General features: G+C 39.8%; 2 protein-coding genes across 2 annotated transcripts; both read right to left on the minus strand.

Moving 5' to 3' along the window:
- Nucleotides 1–6,266: 6,266 nt before the first annotated feature.
- Nucleotides 6,267–10,912, minus strand: LOC108550545 (ataxin-7-like protein 1). The gene is made up of 6 exons (XM_017904300.1): nucleotides 10,780–10,912; nucleotides 9,867–9,923; nucleotides 9,650–9,754; nucleotides 8,593–9,317; nucleotides 7,128–7,178; nucleotides 6,267–7,034 (listed from the first exon to the last, which is right to left on the minus strand). Exons 1-6 carry the CDS (start codon nucleotides 10,862–10,864, stop codon nucleotides 6,315–6,317), a joined length of 1,743 nt encoding a protein of 580 aa, XP_017759789.1. The 5' UTR covers nucleotides 10,865–10,912; the 3' UTR covers nucleotides 6,267–6,314.
- Nucleotides 10,913–11,602: 690 nt separating this feature from the next.
- Nucleotides 11,603–12,795, minus strand: LOC108550544 (uncharacterized). Its single transcript, XM_017904299.1, has 2 exons — nucleotides 12,431–12,795; nucleotides 11,603–12,142 (listed from the first exon to the last, which is right to left on the minus strand). Exons 1-2 carry the CDS (start codon nucleotides 12,431–12,433, stop codon nucleotides 11,723–11,725), a joined length of 423 nt encoding a protein of 140 aa, XP_017759788.1. The 5' UTR covers nucleotides 12,434–12,795; the 3' UTR covers nucleotides 11,603–11,722.
- Between the last annotated feature and the right edge of the window lie 2,347 nt (nucleotides 12,796–15,142).

Consider the following 15,142-nt stretch of genomic DNA (forward strand, 5'->3'; position numbering starts at 1 on the left):
GGAAAACGCAGTGGGGTTCCGGCGAATAGAGTCAGACGTGTGTGTGTTCGAGCACGTGTTCCTACGTGTTTCTGTGAGAAGATGCTATTAGACGGATATCGCCGACGTGTTGCGATAAGGAAAGCACAAAACAGCAGCGAATAACAGATAGGATACAGTAGAACTCCGATTATCCGATTTAATTCGGATAAATCCGAACAGATTGTCGGCTCTTCGAATAATCGATCCGAAAGGAGCGAGATATCTGAATCACGTCGCAAGTCGATTAGAAATTTAATCATTCTTAAATGTAAGAAGAACAAACAGTAAATGACGCAATTTTTCATTCGTCAAATTTACATTTGTACATTTGTACATTTGTACAACGTTTCTGGTGTTTCGTTTAATTCCAATCTAACACCTAATGATTCTCAGTGTCTATGTAATGAAACACACAGATTATCACTACATCCTGGAATAATTTCATTCGTGTTATCATTTGTGTCAAGCACTGATGAAACAACATTATCACTCGTAGCTTTTTAATCCTGAATTATAATTTTATCTCTCAAACTATTTTATCTACGCCTATTCACGGTTATCACGACAGCCTTTGAATTCAGGTATACTACGAGATTTCCCAACTACCGATTAATTTCAATTTTTTAATTTACATTCGAATAATCGTTCGCTCGTGTAACAAAGCTTCGCATAATCGAGGCTCTACTGCACGCCAGTGTAACAAGTGAACATGGAATCGAAGCGTAATGGCGCTCGATGATTTTCCTCCTTTCATTTCTCCCTTCATGTTACTATATTTCTACCATCTTTTTTTACGTTTCTTTCGCTTTTTCGCTTTTTTTTTTTCGATTTTTCCCTGTCTTTAGTCAATGATATGTGACGAATACAAGCAACGAGCACGAATTTCTTTGTACCAACGTTTCCTTTAACGTCGTCCAACCTCTCCATGATAACGATTCGGAACGCACGAGTGGCGGTAAAAAAAGAATGGCGAAAGACACGCGAGTAGAAATGGCTGGAGGATGAGACGGACTGAATGAACAAAATCAAGTGTACAAATAAATATAAAACGTATATTTAAATTAAATGCCACAAAGTATCTTGTCGTATGCTCTTGCGTCGTGAACCAAGTCAGAGCCGTTCTAATTGTCATCTTGTGCTCCTTCACCGCGTCTCGTTCACGTTTCCTCTCGTAATTCGTGAAATTACACGCTTCGAGACGGCGAGCGAACGAACGCACGCGCCATTTTGTACGCGGGGACGACGGGAAGAAAGCAGAATTCTGACGCTTCGTACGCGGGCCGCGCGATTCGGAACCGGAAGCGGACAATTCATGCGAAACGGCTCGAGTCGACTCGATAACTCTTTCTCTCTTTCCCATTCTCTCACTCTCGCACTCTATCTCTCTCTATATATATATTCTCTTCTCCTAAAGTTTAAAATAAAAGAGGAAACTCCGCAGCGATATCCTAAGCCGACGAGAAACTATCTTTCCTCTCTCCTCCTTCCATTTTCTTTTCCATTCCTCGACAGACCGCTCGATCTTCCAACACGTCGCAAACGTACAAACTCTCTTCATCCTCGTTTTAAGCGTACTCAGTCTTATGCGAGCCACGAAATGTCTGGTGCACTACATATTCGCGCGGGTTCGTTAAATTAGTATCGGGAACTCGACGAGAGAAACGAAAATACTGGCGCGTGTTTCGAGCTCACAGTTCTATCCGACGGAAAAAAAGGTAAGAACAGGGAAAGATAACTTGAACTATACCGTGGAAGGAGAAGGAAAGAAAGAAAAGAAGAAAAAGGTAACAAAAGAACGAACTCGTCGAACCGGAAACGATCTTTCTTCCCTTACGAATTTTCTCTCCTTGATATTTGCAAACCGCGAACGAGAAGTCAGGCGACAGAGAGCTCAACAACCGATAGAAATTCCTTCGTTTTCTAACCCCGAACTCGTGTTAAAACTCGCCGGACCCGAGTGGAGACCGGAAGCGTCCCTCCTGAACGTGCACAACGCGTCCCTTAACGTTTACTTTACGGTAATAATGGAGTCGGTATTATTGCTGTGTATTCCCTTAATCCTGGACTACGTATTATTGCTTTGCGAGTTCTCTTCTCTGCCGTTTTAAGCATTCTACGACCACGAATCACGATTTCGAACGATCGTGATCGTCAATTCCGGATCGCGGCTACCTATCGATCGACTGCGATGGTAACAGCGTTTCTCTTTCTCCCTTTCCGTTTCTTTCTTCTTTTCTCTCTCTTTCTCTTTCTCTCCTCGCTCTCTCTTTCTCTCTCTCTCTCTCTGATCCGTTCGACGTACAGCGTTTAAGGGATGCCAAATTCGTTAATCGTTAATTATCGTTTTGTTGCCGTTTGCTCGAGTCGGTATGTACAACCACGGACCGCTCGAAACTTGCTCGAAGCTCGCGCGAAATAACATCGATCGATGAACACTAACGTGTGGTACGTAGTTGGTAGTAGTAGTAGTAATAGTCTAAAAAAGATCATACATATTTCGCGCATGCACGCAGCATTTCGTGCGCCACAAGCATGCACAGGGCACTTGTTATGTACAGGAGATATTCACGCGCTATAGGTACACGTGTATCGTTAAATATACGGCCTATGTAAGGTTCTTCTCGAATATACAGCGTTTAAGGTACACTCGGAAACGAGCGGCTAACAGCATTCGACGCCTGCAATTTCGCTATACTCTCTTCTTCAACTTCTCAATAGAATTATTTTTATATATAGATTCATATATGTATATATATAATATATACCTATATAGATTTCATCGATACCATAGGTACGTGGGTAATTGCTTACGCGATTTATGTACAAATTATCACGGTTTCAGGTAGCCGAGAAGATCAGTAATCGACGATCAGAAACGATACGGTCATGTCGGTCCGTTAACGAGTTTCCTCTTTTTCTCCTCTCTCTCTATCTCTCGCATCGAACGATAATTTATTGCTACCAGTTTCTTTTTCTCCCCCCTCTTCGACCCTCTTTTCTCCCTTTTTCAGTACCTTCGGATTCTCTACCCGTCTCGTTCTACCTCGTCTCGCAACTATCCGATGCTCGATCGATGGATCACGCTCGAGGACTTATTTTTTTACGAGAAACTCACGCTAGTCGCTACTATGGTCGCTAATGAATCCTTAAGGCGAAATTTATGGCTATAATCGTAAGGCGATGTAGTCGTTTATACGGTGGATGAGAGAACGCGGTGTACCTTGCACACAACCGAGCATCCGTCGATCGATCGTCGTCCAAGTTCGATTTATTCCCAGGAACAATGGCGGACCGACATGACTTCGCGTGTTCCTGTCCTCGAGTAACAGCGACAATAATACCGTCGCTCTAGCATTATTATTTATACTGCGCGGTAACGAAAAATCAACGTCCCTTCGTCGGCTCGACGTGACGCACATCCGCGTCCTTTCTCCCCATTCCTTACGCTAATTTTCTCTCTAATTTACTCTCATTTTCCCTTTCGTTCTGTCTTATTCCCAATTCTCCCCCCCCCCTTTCCCCTGCTATCACGACCTTTCTTTCTAACTCACGCTCGTCAACGGAACGAAATAATTTACGAATCGACGCACACGCGCGGCAAAGCGGAAACTCAGCTCGAACATAACCTCTGAACGCCGCGAACACGGTGCACAGAGCGAATTTATTTTACTAAAACGGGCCAACGTTTCGCTTTCGTTTCCTAATAATCCTCCCTCGCTCGACGGTGATCAAAGTCGAGCGATCGAGATCGATCATCGCTGGATCCCCGTCCCTATTTACCCTCTGCTCCGTTTCTACTTTGGCCGCCTATCGTCTGCTTCTCTTTCTTTCGCTAACGCATACACACGATTTAGAATAACCTTGACTAATCGTTAATTAGTTAAATATCACAATCTATGATAAGAAGTCCGTAAATATACGCATAGATATATGCCACCTGTCGCGCCATGCTGGAAAAACTGTCACAGCGCCACGACGTAAATTAGAACCGACACAGTTTTACAAAAATAAATTGTCTCGGGTTGGGTAATGGTGATGGTGAATGATACCTACTATACTCGGGACAATGTGTACGGCTTACTAAACTCCACCGTCGCGACTCTACTCAAAAATTCATCGAATTTCCCCCGTCAAACTCCCCGCGTGGCTAACGCGGGAAGCTAATTGCCTAAACGAGACTCCCGCTAGGTGCGCTACTGTCGTTGCTACGATCCGGCGAAACTTACCCACCGATTTGAACAGAACACACGAGCAGAATTCGAGTTTCTCGATTCTCCTGAAGCGAAACTATAGAAATCGTGGCATTCAACGAATCGCTGAAACGCGTTACACGGATACGCAACGTAGGACGTACACGATTGTACACACGCGTATAATGGAACAAAGAAGCGAAGGGAAACCATAAAAGAAAAAAAAAATAAAAGAATAAAAAAAGAAAGAGAAAAAGAAAGAAGGGAAAGAACGATAAAAAAAAAAAAAATGGAAAAGAAAGTAAAACGAGGACAAAATACATAGAAAATGTAGATGAAACATCGACGACGGTACGTGCTGAGGTCGTAGGTTATGTATATATGTATATACGTAAAAACGTTGAAGAGATCGTGATCGATAAAAAAAATATATATATATGTATATGTATACTATGATCTATGTATGTACAAGATGAGACCCTCTGTACGCGGACCGAATTTAATTGGAAAATAAGTCGAAGTTTCTACGCGCAAGACAGTTCGATGATCGGCCGCTCCGTGTCACGACTAACTACATTTACATTCTTATTAAACGTATTTACAAGAGGACAACGTCGTTATGATTCTCTGGTAAATCGGTATGTATTTACAAAAAATTCCTGGCTGGTGTTTCTCACGTCCCGCACAAAAATGCGTGTCACTCAGCGGCGTCTCCGAAAAGAAAAAAAAGAAAAAAAAAAAAGAAAAAAATACAACAAACAAACACTAATATCATCCTTTAGCTACTTTTTCTACTAAAACGTCGTTAAACGTCCTGTACAACGGAAAATTTCGGTTTCTCGGCTGGTCACGTGATCCTTTATCCTTTCCGCAAGCACGCATACACACGGGATAAATGTCTAAAATTCGATGTCGTTTCATTTCACTTATTATCGTCGCTTCTCTCTTCTTCGACTCGTATCGATCGCGTTCGTTTTATCCCCCCGTTTTCACTTTCTTTCCTTTCTCTCTTCTCTCTTATTTTTTCTTTCTCTTCCCTTTCCTCCCCTCCTTTACTCCAACGAATCGCGCTGAAACGCAGCAACCAGTGTCTAATCCTATGATACCGATCTGCACCGAGAGAGACTTGCAACGATTTTCGGTAAAAAAATTCACTTCGTGGAAAAAGCAATTATGTATATCTCAGTCGATGTCCTAATACCTACCTACTGCCAATATAATACTTGAAAATGGGGCTAGCGTTTGCTATTGGTTGTATCACTCGGTGATCCGTACCCGGCTCTTTCGTGAAAAATATAATATCGGAACAGAAGCATCGTTGCGAGATACGAGAGGCCATATTTTTTTCACCACTGGCCTCTTGAAAGAACAGTTCAAGGAGAATAACGATAATATTCCAGGAATGTTCGTCGGCGATATCGTGAATTCAAAGAATCGCACTCGTGATATTATGTTCTTTCTTAATCGGTATGCTATTGTAAAAAAGTTTTGCGAAATAAATACGAAGGAGAAAAATGAAAACGTAATCTGGAACGTGCTTCTGTTTCCGTTGGTGAAACCCCGCTTTTTCCAGTTCTACGCGTATATCCCCTAAAGTGAGCGATCCAATAATGCGATTAGCCTGCCTACGAACCTCTGATGGTGATGGTGGTGGTGATGGTGATGGTGATGGTGATGGTGATGGTGATGGTGATGGTGATGGTGATGGTGATGGTGTGGTGGTGATGGTGGTGTAGTTTCAAGGGAAACGATCATCGCCTGACAGAATAGAGACGACATGTGGTACAAAAAAAAGAACCGTTGTTGTCGTTATCGTGTTCTTGCTCGAGATTTTCGTTTCGGCAGACAGAATAAGCATGCAAACATCGTCATCAGCTCAATTTCACGTACGACATTGCTCACGTGTTCCTTTCCACCGTGCGCATGCTCATCACATCGAGTTCACCGCACATCAAGACTTGTCCCCTTCTCGACAGGCTTCAGACCTAGACCATCAACGACGGCAACGAGGACGACCATGAAAAAAAGGATCTCGAAAAAAAGAGGAGGTAGACAAACGCCCATGGCGCACGGTCCTCAGCCTGGAGTGGGTGGGGTCTTATGTCAGTGAATATTAAAGTTGTACTGCTTACGGCTGGACGAAATACGAAGCCACCGGCTAACAGCCAGTGGCTCCGGGTGACAGTTCGACCAAGATATGTCCCCGAAATGAGGATAAGGCGAGGACGTGGTCGTAGCTTCAACCTGTATCGCCGTGGACAAGTCCTGCTGATGATACTCGTGTTTGGTCCTTTTCGACTGTCGTTGCGTAACGGGACTCGAACGAGTCGCGTGATTCAGTCTCTTTCCATTGATCTGTGTCGCGTGTTGCTGTTCCAACTGTTCCAGCTGCTCGAGCTGATCCATCGGTTCGAATAGCAGGCTGGGCATAGACGATATAGGAGAATGGGCGATATTGTTCGTGCGTGGTAGCTCCACCAGCAACTTCGACTTATCCTTGTAAACGGGAGAATAGATGGTCATTGCTGCTTCCGGATCGATGTCCATCGATGTCTCAGCCTCGAGGACCGTCGTGACTAACGACGACTGCGTACACGTGGCTGGCAGTGCTGCTGGTACCGGTATACCTGGAGATGCTGTGTTCGGTAGCAACGTGCTGACCGACGACGAATCCTCGTTATTCGCCGGCAACGGTGATAGCGACGGCAACACCACGGATATCGGCGCCATCATCGAACTCGACTGTGACGAACCGGTCGAATTCACTAGCGACGACTCCAGGCTCCTCAGTTCCTCGTTGGCGAAGTCCTCTTCGAGCTTGGTCTAAAAAAGAGAAGCGTTGGCGACTCGCAATAAGAATCGTAGGGCCCATACGAGGTGTTGGCGTTTAAGTGCCCAAAAGAAACCATGCCTTACAGGTTTAGTGGAGCCATGCGGGGCCAGACACCGATAAAGCAAATCAACAGCCTGCAATAACAAAAACAGAAAACAGGTATCAACCGACACCCTGCTTGCTACTGTCGCAGCTGACTCGACTGGGTCGTCGATCGATCCATGTTTGTCAGCTACATTACTAATTCTTTTTCTTTGCTTCTTTTCTTTTCTTAAACCCCTTTCTTTCTCTCGGCCTCGCTATGTTCCGTCTAGTGCGTCTTAAGAGATATACGAAAGCGAAAAATCTTCGAGTATCGATTGATACCTGACGCCTAATGCCTTCTCGAACTTGATGGTACAACTGAATTTTTCTCCATGGGAATCCAGATTATCGTGTCATCTGCTGTTCTTTTGAATCTACTCTCTATTCGAGCTACTTCCAAGCGATCGATTCGATATATCGCACGACCAGCATGTATTTAAAGCAACGTTTAACAGATCGCCATAGATGATCGGTGGTCACGGGCCTAGGGAGATTCGTACATTTCTTAAAGACGCTACGGAATTTTATACCAATAGAAACATTTACGTTCGACTGCGCGAAAATGATTTGAAATTTACGCACTGGGACTTTAATTCGTAGGCCCGTCCTTTAATTTAAGCATCCAAAGCTGTTGCAAACTCGCAACTACTCTAAAAATTCTCACTGCTAACATATATATGTAATGATTAAGCCGATCTAAGAATTACATAATAAATATCTTTCCGCCACGAATTCTGCTTCACAGATAAAATTGGAGACAAAAAAGAATGAATAAATGTATTTGAGATAAAAGAAGTTGGAAATGAATCTGAACAAAGTAAAAAAAGATGCAAATTACTCCACTACACGCTGAACTTCACCGTATTTTACCAGAGGGCACCGAGAAATGAAAGTTTCGGTATGTAAATATCACCTTAGATAGTGATATTACCGGATCATGCATATTCACAAAAATTAAATCGTGAGAGTACATCGTATCACGAAAATAGAAAGAATGGATTGTTTACTAACTGGAGCAAATTTTCTTCAAAATCTGAGATTTTTTAACAATACGGAATAAACGATACTCCTGACAATACTGTATCTTGAACAACAAAATATCAACAATGGAAATACGAATCCCAAATGGAAATACGAATACCAGCAGCAGAATTAATTTTACTCCAACTTGACAAAACAACTTTCATTTCCAGTCAACCAACCCAAAGAAATTACATGAAATTTCTCACTCAGTAATCCTCTCCCAAAAACCATCTACAAGATATCATGAAAAATACAGCGGTACTAACTCATATATGTATATTAAAAAAAAGAAAAAAAGAAAACATAGTGATAATAACACAACAACAGGATAACGCAATACGAAGGATCATACAGGACCGTACACTCTTACCAAGGATATACCACAGAAGGAAAATCGAAGAATAAAAAAACAAAGAGAATATCGATACGGTAGCTCCTTACCTTTGGCAGTGGGTACGTGTCTGGCAGCGATAGAACGGGAGGCGAGCTGGGCGCTTCCGTTTCGATGGTCAAGGCGGGGGTGGTGGGTGTTAATGGGTTTAGACTCGAGGTTGCAGAGGATACGGTCACTGTACCGGTTACGGTGACTTTCGTCGGCCTGTTTGGAACCTCTTTCGAGGCACGATGCTCCGCGAGAAGTTTGTCAAAAGTTTTACTTCGACCGATCACCGTCCGGCGTAACGAGACCGTGTGCGCTTTGCATGTGAGCGACCTTGTGCAAGGTTTCCCGGTCTCCTCGATCCACACTCCACAATGTCGATCTGGGTCGTATTCTCGATCCTTCAGTAGCGATCGGTCAGTTTTGAGTCTCTTCCGACGAGGTTGCCCTGTCGCTGTACCGGGACTTTTCACCGGACTCGAGGTGAGCACAGATCCCGAAGCAGAGTTTGACGTCTGAACAGACGACGGTAATGACTCAAGAGGCGAACGAGGCGATGAAGAGATCGGTATTGACGCAGGCGGTAAACTCGTTGAGATATTTGGCTGCTCTGTACTCCTTTTCACGTTTGTATGGTTAATCTTGTTACTCCCACTACTTGAAATCTGCGGTGACGACTGCGTCTTTTTCAATTTCGATACCTTGCAATAAGGCGTCTTCAGAGGAGTTTTTACTATCGGAGTGGAAGGAGGTGGAAAATTAACCGTGCCCGAAGGATGGCGACTTTCTGTAGCAAAATATCAATAGTGTTTATACAATGTAAATGATCAGTCCTAAGTTAAAGAATAGAAATACAAAATATATATTTTCACTTGACTATAGTTTACCTAGCTCTAGTTCAATTAATTCTATTTACTTTGTTCTTTTATTTCTTTGATGACTCGTGAGACAAATCATATTTGAATATTATATATGGAAAAAATAAATTATCTAGTAGATACTCATGTTTCTTACATGTTTACAATTAAAAGTATGTCTTAAAAATAAACAGCGTAGGTTTATTTAATGTATATAACAGCATAATACGAACAGAAAGTATAAAATTGTAAAATAACATACCCATATGTTGAATGAGAGCCTGTGGTTTAACTATAGCATGGCAGGTTTCGCACACTACCGTGTAAAAAGTATCTCTTTCGGGACAAAATCCATATAAATCAATATCTGAAACAAAAATTGTTGCGTTAGATAAAATCAGGATACGAGGTTTCAAAGTTAATATTGTATTTCTTACGTTAAGTGAAAATATTATAGAATATAAATATAAAATATGTACCTTCTGATGCAAGCCGTGTAACTGAGCTAGAAAGTTGAGCATCTGTTTCTTCATCGCCTGAAACAAACCAAATTCTCTTATGGAACATATGATAAAATCATCAACGCTTACTACAAGGACATTTCAATAGCAAACCATTTACTAATATATCATGTATAAAATGTACGAGTAACGTATATTCTGAAAGTTAATGAAGAAAATGTAAAAATTCTATTCCTATTTATCTTATACTTAAATATAAAATTCAACTTCATTATATTACAATTGCAATTATCATGATAAGATTACAGCTGATTATAAGATACTGTTAGCTTCATGTCTATTGAATCTTGTCCTTAAAAGATATTTTTTCATTCATAACCATCAATTTCCAAGCAGAAATGTGAAATAAAAAACACAAACTTCTGGATAAACAACTTTTATTATGTTTACATTTCGTACATGCATAATTCTTTCAACAAAAAATCTTATAAGAGAGACAGGGCACAAATATAAAAATACAAGTGTACATATAATGTTCGAGCAAGGCCTATCGAACAGCGCGGTTCGGTCGAGATCGTTTCGCAAAATTCAGTGACCCATGCGAATATACTATTGCTCTAAAGCTAACGTTTCGACGCTCCGTATTTCACAGTCGGTTTCGCTATGAATTACATAATTGTCAGTGGAAAAGGCCGATAAAATGTGCGCGATGTTGCGAGAAAATGTCAACCGTGATGCGCGCTGGACAATTGTTGACAACCGTTTTAAATAAATGCGTGCGATGGGCCCTAATGATGCCCTGCGTCAAGTCGACGGACAAAGGAGCATCGAAGTTGAGGTTAGGTACACGAGCTAGACGCTCGTCATTGTCGCGGTTTTAAAGCAGCGACAGCAAACGAACGAACATTTCGATGAGATTCAGCGCACTTACTCAACGGCTTGTCTCGTCCGATTCTTTCGATCCAGCTGGACCAGGGCTGGCCGTGAAAGAATGTTGGGCTGTCACTTCCCGACATTGCCAGTGGCGCTCGCGTTGTGAATGAAACACGATGCGATTTCTCGTGTATATAGCAAGGCGAAAGTGTTTTGGGGCCGGGCCGCGTGGACTGTCAGGTACGGCGGGTCGCGTACAGTCTGCCTTTTTCTTAACACGCCAATTCTTCGAATACATTTGCTCGCAGAGTATACGTGTTCTTTAACAAATGAAAAACAACCTATCGAACTGAAATTTTGACTGGCATGTTTCTGTCGGGTAACATCTTTCACGGACCGAAATTGTACCACTTCTCTCGCGTTTGTACGCCCGAATACGAGTAACACGCTTCGGCGTACGGCACGCACGTAGGGTTATTACTGAGATTCAAGCGCTTGCATTGGATGGACTGCCGTGACGTCATCGACGTATAGTCAGCTACTCGTGCGCAACTTGCGCGATCCAATAGGAGACTCGGATTTCGGCCCTGTCTCGCCTCGTCGTGATATCTTATTGGCGATTGTGGCTTGCTCAGCAGGTGGATTGGAAATTTAAAGTTTTTCAAGTACACTCGAACTTACCTCCCTTAATTAATATCTCTTTATTCGTCGTGATAGAAGCACAGCTCGAAAACAAGATTGAACGTTTTTCTTTTGCCTTACATAATTTAAGGATTTTTTGTTCGTGTGGATATTAAATGATATTGATTCAAAGTACACAAATTTTTAATTTAATTATCATAATTCATTGGATATTAAATCCTGTGTCGATAAAGTAACTGCATCATCGGTTGAGTAAGTTTTACAAAAAAACAGTATTCAATTTGACTAGTAAAATAGTGACGGCAGTGCGTGTCGTCTCAGATTAAACATAAAGCAATAACATTCCAAACACTTTTTTTTTAACCCGCGAAAAACGATCTGGTTTCCGTTGGATTCGGTTCTGATCTATTTCTCGTGCTACCACGGTGTTCTTGAATCTGTTGCCAGTTGATATACCAGAACGGCTGCTTTTCTCTTGGCCAGGTTTTGATTCGATTTATTAAGTTAACATCTCCCAAAGCATCTACTGGCAAATCTGGTGGAATTGTTGACGTAGTAGTCATCGGAGTACTGGTCACTGCAGATTCTAACCCTGGTAAACTGCTACTATTTGAATCAAGTCGACTTCCAAGAGCTTCAGTACCAGAAACAGGTGTTGAGTCTTGATTATTCAGGTATTGTACAAGTACCCCAGGATAAGTTCTGTTGTTTTTAGCATAATACGGTCGCTGTGACTGTACCAAAATAAACATGGTGAATAAAATTGCTGCGTATTTTATCTGTAAAGACAAATTTAAAGAAAGATATTATTAATTGAACACACATCTCGTGGTACGTATTTGCTTTATAAACAATTTTCATAACCAAATATTTTATTTCGTTTATTCCACTTTTTCTTTTTTTACTTTTTATTTTTACTTTCCGTATAAAAAATTATATTGTGGCATTTATTACAGATGGACAAATGTGAACGAATCAATACAACGACGTACAAGATGATGAAATAACGTCTGATGTTTTCGTTAATAATTTTTATTAATTTTTTTCATGAAATAATTTTTACTTACCATGATTTCGTTTTAATTTCCTGGTTTCCAATAAGATACACAATTTGCACGTATGGTGTTTCCCTAAGAACTGCAGACTAACCGTTCGATTACACCGGTTGGAACTAATCTATTCAAAGCGATGGTGCCTCTTGTATATAAATCCGCAGATACTGGATTCCCCACCACAGAACCGGTCGAGTCATACGTCGATGGGAAATCGCTACAACTTCCCGTGACCGGTTCCCCAGATGCATGTGTACGTACGCATCTTTGGAAGCACAAAGTTTACGTTGGGGAAATGTACGCTTCATCATCACTGGCATCTTTCTTTTGGAACACTAATTTCTCTTTTCGACGATGAACTAAATTCTCGTGAAATCTTTCTCGACACGCATACCTAGATAACGAGTGAGTTTGTTGAAAATATCCTGACCTTAAAATGGGCAATGATAAAAGAGGATTCACTTAATAAATAAGAATGCAAGGAAAGATATCAGAAGCTTCTTAATTTTAAACAATTTTACTTGTGCTAAAATCTTATAATTAAGAATTTAATGATTAAATTTGATTAAGACTTTAATAGTTTTTGCAGTTTTAATTTGATGCTTTATTTTTAAGTATTTCCATGTTTATTTAGATAACGTTTTAAACAGGAAGAAATATTTGTCTTGCCTTTGTTAAGTATAGTGTAAGAGAATAGATGATGTCATAATTGTGGAATATCTTAAGATCGATCACAATGAACATGCGTTTAGTTTCTGATTCATGCTCTATGCGAAACTATGAAGCTTTTGTTTCTGAATAATTGTCATATTTTACGTATCACAGCATGTTAACTTTTGTCACTATATTCGTGTTCCGTTGCGGTTTCAATCTGACATCATAGACCATCTTGTATACGATTTTCCGATTGTATTTTTATTCGACGCTTGATACACAAAACAAGCAAAAATGAGTCGAGGTTATCCCGTGTAAATATAGTACACGCAAAGGAGATAATGCATTTGATTAAATGTATTTAATTAAATGCAATAAATAAACGATAAATTCCTTCTGAAGTTTTATCGTTTGAATATAATTAACATTCTTGCATTTCACTGAAAGAAACAGTTTAGTTTTGTAAAAGTCAAGTACATATGTATAGCTACGAAAATAAACCGTGTCTTTAGTACTTCGTAGTATGCAGCGTACGTCGATAAAATTGCATGACTTTGTGGCTTCTATCTCGATAAGGAAATTATCTTAAAAAATTGAAATACAACAAAAATAAAAAAGAAATTATAATGTATGTAGCTTCACAGTGTTCACGACCCAATTTTTTGTTTGTATTCATAAACTTTCTCATCGATAAAGAAATCACCGTTATCGTCTGAGTGCCATAAAATATTCGCGAGAAGCATAGGAATATCAGGAGTGCAGTTATGTATCCTTCACGTATTTATATGCTTCATCAAACGTCTTTGATTTTCTGTTCTCTTGATGGTGTATTTCTGACTTATACCGGGAAGATGGTAGGGGTAATGATTTTTGTTGTCAGGGTCACATCTACGTCTTATTTATCCAGTGAAGAAGAAACAAGGATCACTGGAATTGGAAGTTGTCTTGGATTTTCCTCATCACCTACAAATATTAACATAACAGAGATCGTTCTTTTATAATTATTTCTAGCATTTGCTATCATCGAGGACCCGAAGTGTTTGATTCATGTTGTGAAATTCTTTCGATTGTGTTTATAATTAATAGAAGATTTTGATTGCCCTCAATAGTTACATTTAAATCGAAGCGGTCAAAGTGCACGATAAGAAACTTGTCTTACTTTGGTATACAACTTACGTCACGGGAATTACACCTTTTATTAGTTTAAATGGATTTTCCTATGAACTTTGACATTTACATTTATGCGTATGATATCTCAGTCCCCATCAATTCTCAACTTGTATAGATGTAAACAAAAATTATTCAACGTTGTTCAGCAAATAAACAAATTATGACAAAGCTTGCAACTTGCATCGTGATTAATGAATCGATATATGTTAAAAGATACTATAGTATAATAGTATAATCTATGATATGTCCAAATCAGTTATGACTGAAAGCAGCCATATTTCTGTATCGAGACAAATGAATCAGCTGAAATGCGAGCAGATAAGAACCAGAAATCATGGCCAGGACCGTATGAACAAAGATTTAGTACAATGTCAATGTTTTTCATACCATATATTAAATTAAAAATTTGTATTTATTTTATGGATTTCTTTTTTCGAAGCATTAATACATACAATTCTTTTTGTAAATAAAATATCATTAGATTTAAGAAATTATTTTTTTACTATACAAAACCCTATAACAAAATGCAATGCATGGTTATACATATATCGAATTAGTGTTATTTTTTGATGATTTAATTTGCTTTACAATTAATCAGATTTATGATTTATGTTGTATTTAAAATGTAAAAAAGTAAATGTTATGAATGATATGATAATGTTTCATCATTCTTTATGACATTATTTAGATTAAAACCAGTTTGTTATATCACGAAAATTTCTCAATATCATAATTAATTGATATATTCTTCAATTCTTGAAATATTGTACGAATCTGTCTATATTGCGAACATATATAATTTACAATTCATAAGTGTAGGTTATTACGTAAATTAGTCCTTAAGGTCCTAGAGTCGCTATCTATGTAATAATAATAAAAGTGCATTATTGATTGTGCATTGAC

This window comes from Eufriesea mexicana, unplaced genomic scaffold (assembly GCF_001483705.2).
Source record: "Eufriesea mexicana isolate 0111107269 unplaced genomic scaffold, ASM148370v2 scaffold2792, whole genome shotgun sequence".
NCBI lineage: Eukaryota > Metazoa > Arthropoda > Insecta > Hymenoptera > Apidae > Eufriesea > Eufriesea mexicana.

What these genes read in the sequence shown, in the direction of transcription:
- LOC108550545 (XM_017904300.1), bottom strand. Translation starts at nt 10,864, where the DNA reads ATGTCGGGAAGTGACAGCCCAACATTCTTTCACGGCCAGCCCTGGTCC. An exon ending in CGGACGAGACAAGCCGTTGA is followed by an intron (nt 9,924 to 10,779) that starts GTAAGTGCGCTG and finishes GGTTTGTTTCAG; the next exon opens with GCGATGAAGAAACAGATGCT. An exon ending in TACACGGCTTGCATCAGAAG is followed by an intron (nt 9,755 to 9,866) that starts GTACATATTTTA and finishes TTTTTGTTTCAG; the next exon opens with ATATTGATTTATATGGATTT.